The following is a 13,825-nucleotide window of genomic DNA, read 5'->3' as shown; positions in this document are numbered from 1 at the left end:
TTTCATGGGAGCCACAAAATCCAAACAAATGATGATTTCAAAATGATGAACACTGTTCTTTATCATACAGGCATTTCACGCTATTTTAAAATGGAGATGATTGTTTAGAGGGGGAAAACAATAGATTTGATGACAAGCCACACCACTATGAAAAAAAACAAAAGTCAAAAATCTCAACATGAGCAAACACTGGTGTGGTTTGCATTTCATAAATCATACAGTGCCAGCTTTCTTGGGACTCATAGGTCCAATTAGGTTTCTGCCACAGGAGCTCTGGGAAGAACCACAATTCCTCAAAGTACAACCTCCATTTGAGCTCCCCCATGCACAAACTTCAATACATGATTGTGCTTAACATAAGCATAATGTAGCCCTCAGCTAGTGGCAATGATGTGAAGGGTTTTGACTTTACTTTCAAGCAACAAAGAAATCAGAGTTAAGGTTAAAATGCCTTCTCTTAACCTGCTCTGTTTTGTTTATATATTGCAGCAACACATATGGTGCAGATATGCAAGATCACTCACTATTTAGACTACCACAGTGGAGTGGGTTAAAGTCAGAGCATCAGTCTTCAACTGAGAATGTGCTCACTTTCTCTGGCTTGTGTCTCAACCTTAATGTCACTTGAACATAGCTTTTTGCAGTTTAACTGATATAATACAGTATTTATAGAGCATATCAATGTGCGACAGCTTGCTGCAGATCATAAACACATTTTTCTGTTGGAAATGTTGGAGTCTTGATTTTCACCATGTGATCTCCAGTTCCCTAAGGTTTGTGCCTTTAATTGTAAATAGCCAGAAAGTCATCAAGCTAGCATTTAATAAACTTTTAATTTGAAATGGATTACCACATGTTGTGTTTGTTTACCCATTATTAAATCTCTTAGCAACATATCACCAGCAGAAACAGCATACTGTAGCACTACACAGATACTTTAGAAAACAAACCCATGGGGGTTATTAACAGCTAATAATATCTTTAAAGAAGGCTCCAAGAAAAAATAAATAAATATAAACAATGTAGAAAATTATTCCTAGACATTCTGGTTGTGTAAATCTACACAGGCTGGGGAATACAGATTTCCCAGGATCTGTTTATCAGCCTGCTTCAAGGAGCTACCTATAGAATAGCATATCCACTAATGTTACTCTGTGGTTCTCAAAATTTAGATCCTTCAAAACTTTTTTTATATGCTGGTGACAAATTCTGTGAATTTTTGGCAATAGTCCCTGGCCACTTGAAATTTTTTTTCAGTGTGTATACATAATATGAGATTTAGAAATAATAACGGTGGGGATGATCTTTGTTAATTGTTTGCCAATCTCCATATTTTCTTGCTAAACTATAAATTACTTGGAGGAAGGGTACATTTGGATACCACAACCAAATGCCATGCATGAGCATGCCTCTGAGCTGGAAAGTGTCTGGCCAATGGCATATGTGATATGTGAAAAGGTCTTGTTCCCCTAGTTAATATAAGTCTAAGCACTCACAGGCCATATCATACCCCCATTGGGGCCACAGTACAAGTTCTGCTGGGCTTTAAAGTGGCCCAATAATTATAGATGGCAGCTATAATGCAAAACTCTTCTTCCTTTCCAATTGTTCAATGTCAGCAGCTCCTCAAATGCCTCTACCGGCTTCTTTTCACCTCACACTTCAAATCTAAGCTTCCTTAGTCTTCTGTACAAGTTGACTCCAATTTATATGCAGATTGACATCTTTTCTGACTCCCAATGTCCTTCCTTTCCTCCACCCAAGTCTTCCACCCTCCCACACATTCTTTTTCTGTTCTCAAACCACTAAGGTAACTTTGTGTTCAAGAACCAAACACCTTTGGAGAAAAAGTTACTGTTGAGCTGCAGCCTCCGGCTAATTAACTGGGGCAGCTCACAGAAGTGCCTGCATGCCAAAAGAAGAGGATGGTCTTTGATCTCTGCAGCACCTCTCACATGTTTACCCAGAAAAGTCAGCAGAGTGCCCTGGAACCCTGCTCATGCTTGTCTTTATGGAGGAGGAGCAGGGTCCATTTGGGTGGGGCATCATCAGGTAAGTCGGGTGTCTGGTCAAAAAAAGAACTAGATACATTCATGGAAGATTGATCTATCGATAGGTACTAGCCAGGATGATCAGGGAGGCAACCCCATGCTCTGAGCATCTCTAGCCTTTTTTTGCCAGAATCTGGGAGTAGACATCAGGGGAGGAATCACTTGATGATTGCCTGTTCTGTTCATTCCCGCTGGGTCATCTGGCATTGGCCAATATTGGAAGACAGGATAATGGGCTAGATGGACCTCTGGGCTGACCAGGATGGCTATACTTAAGTTCTTATGGTGAGTAAGGCTGCATCAGAAGACTCAATGGGTATGTCGACACTGCAGCTGGGAGCAAGACCTCATGTTGGACACCTCAGGTAGACAGACTCATGTTAGATTTACTTGAGTAAGAGTGCAAAAGATGTTAGGAGGGACCTTTTGGCTTTGGTGGAGACTCAGACCCACGGGTCAGCCCACTTTGGTGGAGACTCTGGACTCAGACCCACGGGTCAGCCCACACTGCCACCTGAGCCACAATAGATACTGCCACTTATAATATATATGGATCTATATTACGTACAGGGAAGGTTTCTGGGGGGTACTAATTTAGCAAGGAAACTAATGCCTAACCAACCTTGAAAAGATGCTAAGGAGCATTTTGACTGAGTGCCTGGAAGTAGACATGAACTTCTGAATCCATCATCTCGTAGTCCAGATATTTTTACCTTGTCTGTAACTCCATTTGTCTTAACAATGTTTGAATAAGCAAGACATTCAGGTGGGAGATGGACACGTGTCTCATGTGTCTTCTGCTCATCTAAATACCATGGTAATTTAATAATCTAGTAAAAGAGAAATCTGTTATTGAAATGGTTCAGCATTCCACAAAATCAATACATCTTTATTTGCATAATGTTCTTTGGGCTTGTCTACACTGTCCTGCAGTAAAAACTAAAGAGATGTGAATAGTAGGCTACGTCTAGACTACAATCCTCCTTCGAAAGAGGCTTTTTCGAATATATCTTTCAAAAAAGCCTCTTTCAAAAGAAAGCATCTAGACTGTAACCACTTCTTTCAAAAAAAGCGATCCGCTTTTTCGAAAGAGAGTACCCAGGCAGTCTGGACACTCTCTTTTGAAGAAGCCCTGTTTGCATTCAAGAACCCCTTTTTTCAAAAGAGCACTTTCAAAAAAAGGCATTATTCCTCATAAAATGAGGTTTACCACCGTCAAAAAAACCACCGCGTTCTTTCGATTTAATTTCGAAAGAACGCGGCGGCAGTCTAAACGCAATGCAAGTTTTTTCAAAATGGAGTAATGGAGATTGGTCTACTGGCATTTGATTTAGTGGGTCTACTAAAGACCCAATAAATCAAATGCTGACATCACCCCCAACTGACACCAGTACTCCTTGATTCACGAGTTTGCTCCCATTGACCTCCCACTGTGAAGATGGCACCAAGCTCAGTTTAAGGTATGTTGACTCTAGCTATGTTAATTATGTAGCTGGAGTTGCATGCCTTATGCTGACCTTCTGGGTCTAGTATAGATCTGGCCAGCTCAGTCTCATCTCAACATAGGTCACAGACAGTAGCAGTTGCCCAGTCTCACATTAAATTAAGGACTATTCAGCAAATCAAGGATCCCCGGGATGAATAGGGCTTCTCAGCTTCAGGATCTTCTGGCTCAGAAGATCAAGTATCTGTCTGATTTGTCAAATTCAATAGTTTTCACTATTTTGTTATTATCATGCTACTAATATTAATATTTCTAACACTGTCTGTCATTCTTTTCTTATCAAAGATACTTCTTCAATATAAATTCTTATTCTGGGAACTGTATTACAATTATTATCATTACACTTTACCATGCTTGGGCCTGAAAGTGGGGCAAGGTCTAAAAAGAAGGTCACATAAAAATAATAGCAAAGAAATTTCACAGTAGATTGCTAACCTTTTGATTAAATAACCCCAATTTCCTAATAGCTAACGCTGTACAAAAATTTCAGGCCATGATTTTATAGTGAAATGTCAATTTTTAATATGCACCACACATTTTATAGCTGCAGTAAATGTGAATGGTGTTGTAACCCTGTGTACCAGGACACAATGACACTCAAATTTGGTCTCACCACCCTTATAACATCTTGCCATCCAGAGCAAAGTGGGAACCATAGCATCTCTTCTAAACTTCTGTCCTGCTTTGGAAGGCAGTCTACATGCCTTGGAAGATCAGATTTAAAAAAAAGTACACAAACAGGCTCCGTCTAAACTACACCCCTCGTCGGCAGAGGGATGTAAATCAGATGTTTTGAAAGTGCAAATGAAGTGGGGATTTAAATATCCCGTGCTTCATTCACATAATCGTGTTCTGGAGCAGTTTCAAAAAAGCGCCATTTCGAAACTGAAACCGCGGTTTAGATGCAATTTTTCTGACAACGGGGCAATTTTTTGAAAAATCCTGAGGAGTACAGGATCTTTCAAAAAATCTCCCTGTTGTTGGAAAAACCGAGTCTAAACCACAGTTTCAGTTTGGAAATGGCGCTTGTTCAAAACAGCACCAGAACATGATTATGCAAATGAAATGTGGGATATTTAAATCCCCGCTTCATTTGCACTTTCGAAACCTCTACTTTACATCCCTCTGCTGACAGAGGGGTGTAGTTTAAACTCAGACACAATGGCAGCCACAATTGAACCAAAATATCATGACTTTCTAAGAGCCTAACTAACATGCTAGTTTCAAAATCCATCTATTTTTATGAATATTTCTGGAAACAAAAATGAGGATAAAGTAGGTAGAAACTTTATATCCTCTCTTTAAAATTTGCTGTGGTATTGGGTATTCTCAAGAACAAACTCCCATTAAAGTCAAGCTCATAGTTCAGATCTGCTTAACAAAGCATACTGTTGCAAGCATGGAGAGATTATATAGCCTACAATACAATCATCGTACTGTAATCAGTACTATAGTATACCATGGTTGTGTTTAAATGTTTAATGGCCGAGGCCTGCATCATTCACTGAAACCAAAGATATGACTCACATGTCTACACATGCTGCAAGACCAAGCCTAGAAAAAGATGAGCAGAATAGTATGCTTCCTCTTCTATCCCATAATCAAATGATTTTATTTGAAGCAAACAGTAATTAACATTTCAAGTACTTCAATTCTTCTGCTGCAAATAACTTCACACCAATAAAAGACACATATCACTGGCTTTAAATGTGTCTGAGGCAAACTGAAATCCAGGAGGGGGGCAACTGAGATATAAGGCAGGCCCAAGACTTCTTAACACAAACCTGAAAATAGAGGTTGCACAGCCAGTGGTCTAAATCCAAAGAAATCAAATTTTCAATTTTTTTGAAGCGGTCAAATGTGGAATCATAATGGCCTCTGAGAAAAGGGCATTTAAATTTCCCCTCCAAAGTGCGGAAATTATTATCACATAAAGGGAAAGCTCCCCATCCTACAATGCGGTCAATGTAAGTATTGGCCTCGTGAAGAAGAAAAAGTTCAAAAAGGAGTGTCATGCCCAGCTTCACCTCATGTCCAGCAGGCAGAACCTAGAAAGAGATAAAGAGATAAGTAAGTATCAGTTGTGATCAGAGAAACAGTTTCCCTGCACAACAAATATCATACCTATGACCTAGATCAGTGATGGAAAACCTAGGCTAATGAATGGGCTATGTGAGTGGCCTTCTTTCATCTCAGTGGGCTGCAAGATTGTCGTAACCAAGATGGTCTCTTGGGTTAGGGCAGTTTGACCAGTTGTGCTTGCGTACTTAGAACTTCTGGTGAACCATAGCAGCATTGGTTGGATGCGAAAGGGGCTTGTGGCTTTTACAGTCAATGCTGGGTGCAATCGGTATGTACCTCACTATACGTGCATGTCACTTTAGTTATACCGGTATGAAAAAAATGACACAGATGGAAACCAGCAGAATCTGGCAACCCTGTGTGTGAGCAACAGTAAACATAAAACCCTAACAGGATGCACATCACCCTCGGGTTGCAGGACCCACCACTTATCTAGTTTAACATATTAACATTTGAATGATTTCCACCATCTCTCTGATCAAAAGTATGATGGTGTATATTTTATTCCTGCTGTAATGACTCTTTTCCTGCCTTTTTATCTGATTTTTTAAAAATAAGCACTGAAAATCCTTCATTATTATTCAATACCAGCTAATAGAGTCAACAGAACACTTAAAAATTATATGTGAATCTGAGTAATCTCTGATTTTCTTGTAGGGCTCTCATCGGGTCTACACAAATTCCCCTCAGGGATATATTCTGTGTGGCTCTTGGCCTATGTAGCTTAGGAGAATTCATCTGTTCAGACTTCTCCATTGTATCCACTAAGTAAAGCCTGCCTCAGTCTAAGGGGTGGAGTCTTAAATTCTTCCTAATCCACTCATAGGAATTATATTGGCAAGGAAGCAAGCTGCAGCCTATTCTCTCTAACAAAAATTGGGAATCAATCTAATGAGGCATCTTAGTTCCAGAGCAGCGGGTCATTAAGGACTGTGGGGGCAGTAAAGTTCCATCCTACCAACAGTAATTGTACTGGTAATTACTGGTAATTGTAATTTTATGTTTCATGGACTGGCCAAATCTATTCTCATCATATTGGAGAGATATAAAAAGTTACTGTAGCCACAGAGCCCCAGCAAATGTTGGGTTCCCATGACAAGACCTGCAAATCAAGGATGAAGCAATATCCCTCATGTAATGAATACATTTAAATCTCTTTTCCTTTGTGGAGCAATTTACATTCAGAAAAGAAATTCTGATCCTATGACACAATTTTTACCATGTTACTGAAGAAATTTAAGGTTTGATCTTGCTTCTGTTCAACAGGACCGTTACTTTATTTTAGAAAAAAAAAAGAAACAAAAAACCCTAGGGGCTGTAATGTCACCACCCAACGTCTAGGGTTGCCACCTGCCCTAAGTGTTTCCAAGATTGTCCTTTTTTGGGGGGGAGGAGAGGAGAGAAGGGGCGGTGGTTGTCCTGGGAAATTGGAAATGCTGCTCAGTACAAATTATCAGCTATCTAGTTTTAGGGGCTCAGGATCATCATGGATGTTCTGTTATTTTTGTACTTCAACCCTATTTCCCATTTCCACCTTCTCTCTGATCAAAAGTATGATGGCCAGCATCCCACCACATGATGTTACCCAGGATTCTGAAGACTACAAGGGGAACAAGGCAACCGCACAATTTTGGAAGTGGATACCCTAGTGCCCCTCTTTTCTTAAGCAGTTGTGCTGGATGATATAAAACAGGGGTCCAAGCCCCATCTCTCTCTCTCCCTTTCTCCCTACTTCTCTCCATACACATTAGAGTATTAAACTAGCACTCATAATTGCCATATTTGAATGCCCTCCCTCTACTACTGCCCCCTTTTCAAAGGTTAATGATGGTGGCAACACTTGTTCTGTGGAGGTTTTGTATGGACTGAGTGTAAGGACTGCTACTCTACCCAGCCCATGCTGTCCAAAACAGGTAGAACAGTAGTGGGCAACCTGTGGCCTAAGGGCCCCATGTGGCCAATTGGGGTTCTATGTGTGGGCAACGAGACGTTTTATTCACCATTACCCACACACATGGTGGCCAGATTCTGATGGTTTTTGTCCATGTAGTTTTTTTCCTACCAGAATTACAAAAGTAACATACAGGTAAAGTAAGGGCACATGAAGTGAACATTGGGAGAGCCATGTGCTCCCTCTGAATCTAATCAGCTATGGTTCAGTCAGCACACCCCACAAACTTTAGGTATGCAAATGCAGTTAACAAAATTATCCTATCACAGGAGTCCCTCTTGATCACAACAATCTAGCAGCCCACTAACAAAGAAGGAGGGCAATACATGTGGTCCACTCATTAGCCTAGGTTGCCCCTCACTGAAGTAAAGAGAGAGACTCACTGTTCCCTCCTTTTCTCCCTCAAGGGCACATGTATATACTTTGATGAGGACAAGATTTTCAGGGATGCCCAGTGTAGCTGAGTGTCCCAATTTTAAGGTGTTCAATATGACATAACTTCAGTACTTTTTGAAAGCCAAGCCCTTTGTAAGTGTCTCAAGTTGGGGACTCAAAAAAGAAGATATCTAAAACCACCAGTAACTTTTGAAAATCTTCATGTAAATAATACTGTGCCCATAATACTTTAAACAAGTATGAATTTCTTCACTCAGATGAAGTTCAATAGTCAGTGTACCATGTCCACCATTAAATATTTCAATAATTTTTATCCAAGGACATTTAGCTAACCACATTTGATGAAGCAAGTTCCACTCATTTTTTAAAATATATTGGCATTGATTCTTTTTTCTAGCTTGTATTGAAGACTACATAATAAGCATGGACTACAAGCAAGCTAAAAGGCTCTTTTTTCTGCCTCTAAAGAAATGAAGGGCTCTACTTATACACATTACAAATCTTTGCAAGAGATATGTCTACAGTCATGGTATACATCATGAATTTTCTTAAAGGGAGAATATTAATTATTATATTAAAATATTGAGATTTGCCTTTCTGTTTCATGTTATAAATAATGTAAGGAAATCTCTTAAAACTATAAAAACTATCATTATGGAGGTGTACTTTACATTAATTATGTAAATATATTCTAAGACTTTGTGTAGGCTTAAAAAAGAAACAGAAGCATCTGTTGAAAAATGCCATAACCCTGTGGCAGCTGCTATTAAACCATTAACAGTATCAGGTTTCATTTAAACCAGATTTACCATTTTCTATAACAGCCCGTGGGAAAGCTAAAAACATTAGGCACAAATTACTGACAAAAGAGATCCTTAATCAAGCCATACATTTCATTTGGCTAGTTGGGTGCTAGATAGTAACCTTTGTAATATAAGAAAAAGTGATTACAAGGCTAAGGTCAATGAGAGTTATCTGTACTATTGAAAAGTTGTAAAGTATAAACAGCTGAAGTAATTGTCATGTCACAGCAGAACTTTCAGTCTATGTGCCTATTTGTTGCAAGGGGAGAATTACTATCTTTGTATGACCTCTAAGAACAAACTGTCCTCTCTTAGGATATCTGTAACAGTGGTTATGTAGCTGGTGTGAGGGAAAGAAAGGTTATTGACCTAATAGTAACTGGGGATCCTACTGGTTTTTGCTGTGGGTTTGTATTCACTACATATGTCAAAGACGTGATGATTCTTCAATGGCAGTTTCCATTGTTCTGTGGTTATGTCCTGCACCTTCTTGTTCTCTGAATCAAGAGCATAAAAGCAAGTAGAGACCAATCACCTCTTCAGTTCCTTCTCTACCATGAATCACTCTAGGAAAGGATCTGAGCAGAGGGGAAGTGTGCATCATGGAATACCCATAGGAACCGTACATTGCAAAAAAACAACTCTAGTTACAATAGGAAAATAACCATTCTTTCTCCTTTGAGTGGTAGTCCCAATGGGTATTAACTGTGAGTGATTCACAAGCAGCGTCTATTGAGGAGGGAAGGGGTTTTTTTTAGGGAGTGGGGGAGTTGGAATTCTATAGAGTGTCCCAAAGATGATTTCTAGAGTCTATCTATCCACTGTGATTTAATGACACATAAGTGAAAATGGGCTAGGTGGCCATTGACAGGGGTGAGTTTATCCAGCAATGAGAAAACTGGTTGACAGCTCTCAGAAGTCCAATCAAAATGATTTCTTGGTGAAATAGTGGGAGTTAGTTGGAAGTGAAAATGGGGCGTCAATAGACATTTTAACACTTCCTGATAGGTTTTATACATCCTGTGATGGTAGAAGATTTGAGGAACTAGGAACTACCAATAGGAAGGAGGTGCAGCATACCTCCTTTATGGCACCAGGATGTATATTCTCAAGGAGTAAAGGGTTTCTTGGGAGTCTTTCAATGTGTAACAACTCATCCCTCTTTTCCCTCAATCAATTGTTTTCCCAGTCATCCAGTGTAACTTGAACTTCCTTGGAGAACCCAGAGAAGTGAAGCCACAAAGCCTGCAGCAGGATGACCAAAGTTGCCATGGAGTGAGAGGCCACATCTACCGCCTCTAGCAACACGTGAACAGAGGACTTAGCAATGAGTTTGCCGTCACTGAGGATTACTTGAAAACTGAGACCTGAGTGTCTGGAAGTCCGGGTTTGTAAACTTTGTCCATTTGATATCGTTAATAAAGTTATACTTGTATGCGAGTGCCTGATTGTTTGGAATGTGGGATTGTAGGCTAGTAGAAAGGAAACTTTTTCTTCCTAGGAGGTCCAGTTTCTTGGCTTCCTTGTCAGAATATGTAGACCCAGACTGGTGCAATCTGCTGCATTCAGCAGCAGCCTGGACTGCCAAAGAGTTTGATATAAGGTAGGAAAACAATGACCCTTTAGATTGAACAAAATATATATTTTTCTGCCATGTTGGGGGTAGGTGTACATATGGCTAAGAGTATGGCAAACTGTTTTGCCAGGTTCCAATATGGCCTCATTAACAGGGCACTGCATTTTACTTGGACCTGCCACCTAGAGGATCCTGAATTTCTTCTAGAGTGATTTAGAGAAAATCTGAAATCTCTCCTGAGGTGGCCCTGAAATGGGTTGACATCATCAGAAAGGCAATAGCAAGACCAGTGCTATTGCCTCTTTAGGGAAAAAAAAGGAAGAGAAAACTACAGGTAGATGCTCAGGCTATTGCTCTTCCTCAGGTAGCTCTTACCTCAGATGTAACCCCTTTTCTAAGTTTAATTCAGATCCTCTCAGGACATGCAGCTCCAATCACCAAGCAGCGTGTAGTCTCATATGTATATGGAGGTGGTGCCTATGTGGGAGGGGACTATTGATCCCAAGCCTTGGGATATGGTTTAGCATGTGAAGGTGCCAGTGCAGCACCCAGATCCCTATCAGGGCTATTCTAGCACCCAGAATGGTTAGAGCTGCAGATTGTCTGGTCTGAGGGTTCTCAGAGGAGTCTGATTCCGTCCCTCCAACTAGTGGAGCTACTGCTACCAGGTGTCTGGTGGTAAGCTGTGTGTCAGATGGAACTGACAAATAATGCCCTGATAGTGGGGACAGCTGGTGGACAGCATTAGCAAGCTGTGCACTGATGGTTTGTGCACTTCACTGAGTATTGGTTCCAAGAGTATTGGCAACTCTAACATCATATAAGTCATTAGGTGTGTAAACCTCATTTTTTTTTGAGGAATAAGGGCTCTTGTGCAAAAGGGTTTTTTTCCCACCAAATGGCCCCGTCTACACGGGGCTTTTTATTGCAAAAACCTCTCCCGCAAAAAGGATCGGAAGAAGATATGCAAATGAGAACATGTGATTTGCAAATGAGCACTCCATTTGCATTTCCTCTTCCTCAAAATACCCACAGTGTAGACGTAGCCTCAGAATGTAGACACAACTGAGGAAAGAAGGAGAGTTAGCTCTCAGACCTGGAAGGAATGTGAGACTCCCCAAAGCAATACATGCAGGAGATGTGGGAATTGCTAACCAGAAACTCTGGGGACATCCACCAAGGATTTAAAGCCTGGGATCTTTGGCATCTGAATGGCATCTGAATTGATAGCAGGAAAACCTGACTGAAAGGAGATTCTAGAAAAGCTGAGCACACTGAAGTGTTCTGACGTGGACCATGAGCAGCAGAAAGGATCCGGAGAGATGGTTGGTTTGTACTGTTCCTTATACTCTTGGTCCAGAACATGAAATGCACAAGCATGAACTGATAGACACAACACTGAAGAATCTTTTGGTCTCGGGTGAAAGGAGCACATGCAAAGCCACAGAGAACACCACAAGAATTGACTTATCATGCTGATGGCTGGTATTATCTCCTCGTTTCGTTGTGTTTTGTTATATCCACTTCTTGTCTCTTTACATATTCTTAGATTGTAAACTCTTCTAGGGTATGTCTACACTACCCCACTAGTTCGAACTAGCAGGGTAATATATGCATACCGAACTTGCTAATGAAGCCTGGGATTTGAATTTCCCGGGCTTCATTAGCATAAAGCCGGCGCCGCCATTTTTAAAAGCCGGCTAGTGCGAACCCCGTGCCGCGCGGCTACACGCGGCACGGGCTAGATAGTTCGAACTAGGTAGCCATTCAGAACTATCTGTACGCCACGAGGCTACCTAGTTCGAACTATCTAGCCCGTGCCGCGTGTAGCTGCGCGGCACGGGGTTCGCACTAGCCGGCTTTTAAAAATGGCGGCGCCGGCTTTATGCTAATGAAGCCCGGGAAATTCAAATCCCGGGCTTCATTAGCAAGTTCGGTATGCATATATTACCCTGCTAGTTCGAACTAGCGGGGTAGTGTAGACATACCCCTAGACAGGAAGTATCTCTTGGTTATATACTTATACAGAAACTAATTCAGGGCCTGTAGGCTCTACCATAATTCAAATAATAAAATAATGATTTTTAGAACTGCAGGTGCTAAACTTTATTCCACCAAAACTGTAATTCTTCTCTTCACTTTTCTCCTACAAGTGCAAGAGTCTTTATACACAAACTACAGATTTCTGTTTGAGGTGTGTTAGTATGAACATGACACACTGCAGTATGTGCCCTCTGTATTGAAACACACCAATTAAATAAAGAAGAGGCTTTCATGTGCCACAGGTTCACCTCTTCAAAACTACCAGGCAAGTCTACCTATGCTGGCTCTGTCCTGACATACATTTTTTTTTTTTTTTGCCCTTGCTTTCATAGGTTTTAGATTAGGTACTAAAATACTGCCAGTGGTGAATCAGATGCATCATGATCTCATCCAAGTGAGCTGCTACTGTTAAGTAATTGCAAAGCTGCAACAGGAATGCTCTGAAAAGGAAAACTTCTCTTTATATCTCCCTGCTAAATCTATCTTTCTAGGTAGTTATACAGTCCCCATCACCATAGTAACTGAGCATCTCCACAGTGCCTGACTGACCATTTGTCACAGGGTGGGATAGCTCTATGAGGAAGATGGTCTTAGCTCCCTGTGAGGTGATTGGTTTGAGAGAGAGATCTCATGATAGCTCATAGCTCACCTGGCCCTAAATTAGAAGGCCACCAAATAGCTCAGAGAGAAACTTGCACAGAATTCTCTCCTGCAGGAGACCCAGAGCCACAGGAAAGGACCTTAAGGGGATTCTCCCCACTGGGCTAGATGGAAGACCTGACTGGAAATACCTACTGCAATGCCAGGTAAAGAAACCTGATAAACAAGAGATTTTGACAAAGGTCAGGGAGCTGGAACTGGTTTCCCTGTTTTGCTTTGTGTTGGTCTGTCTTAGGGTGTGTCTAGACTACAGAGTTTTATCAACAAAAGTGGACTTTTGTCAACAAAACTATACCTGCGTCTACACTACTGCTGAGTTCTGTCGACATAACGTCGACAGAACTCAGCAGTTTTGTCAACGCTGGTAAACCTCATTTTATGAGGCATAACGCCTTCTATCAACAGAGTTTCTGTCAACAGAAGGTATTATTACATGTAAACTGTCCTTTGCATCTACACTACCATGTCGACAAAGCAGCTTGCTTTGTAGACAGAACTCAATGTAGTCTAGACGCACTTTGTCGACAGAAGTTTTGTCGACAGTATCTGTCGACAAAACTTCTGTCGACAAAAGCCTGTAGTCTAGACGTACCCATACTGTCGACAAAACTTCTGTCGACAGAAGCGTGTAGTCTAGACGTACCCTTAGTTTTGAAAAATAAACCCGCCCCAGAAGAGAGGAACTAAAATTGTACTGATGTTGGGAGCTATATCTGATGCCCCACCTACTTAGTCAGCACACCAACTTACACCTTTGCC

The 13,825-nt window shown here is 41.0% G+C and overlaps 1 protein-coding gene across 1 annotated transcript in view; it reads right to left on the bottom strand.

Annotated features, from left to right (window-relative positions):
* The window catches only part of LOC102458814 (uncharacterized), a 492,720-nt gene that overhangs the window by 146,407 nt on the left and 332,488 nt on the right, over positions 1-13,825 (bottom strand). Inside the window, exons 14-15 of the mRNA XM_075919824.1 lie at positions 5,340-5,603; positions 2,674-2,881 (exon numbers count right to left, since the gene is read on the bottom strand). Coding sequence (XP_075775939.1) covers positions 2,674-2,881; positions 5,340-5,603 — 472 coding nt within the window. The remainder of the gene's footprint in view (positions 1-2,673; positions 2,882-5,339; positions 5,604-13,825) is intronic.

This window comes from Pelodiscus sinensis, chromosome 2 (genome assembly GCF_049634645.1).
Source record: "Pelodiscus sinensis isolate JC-2024 chromosome 2, ASM4963464v1, whole genome shotgun sequence".
NCBI lineage: Eukaryota > Metazoa > Chordata > Testudines > Trionychidae > Pelodiscus > Pelodiscus sinensis.
This window is presented reverse-complemented; position numbering and strand designations above follow the sequence as displayed.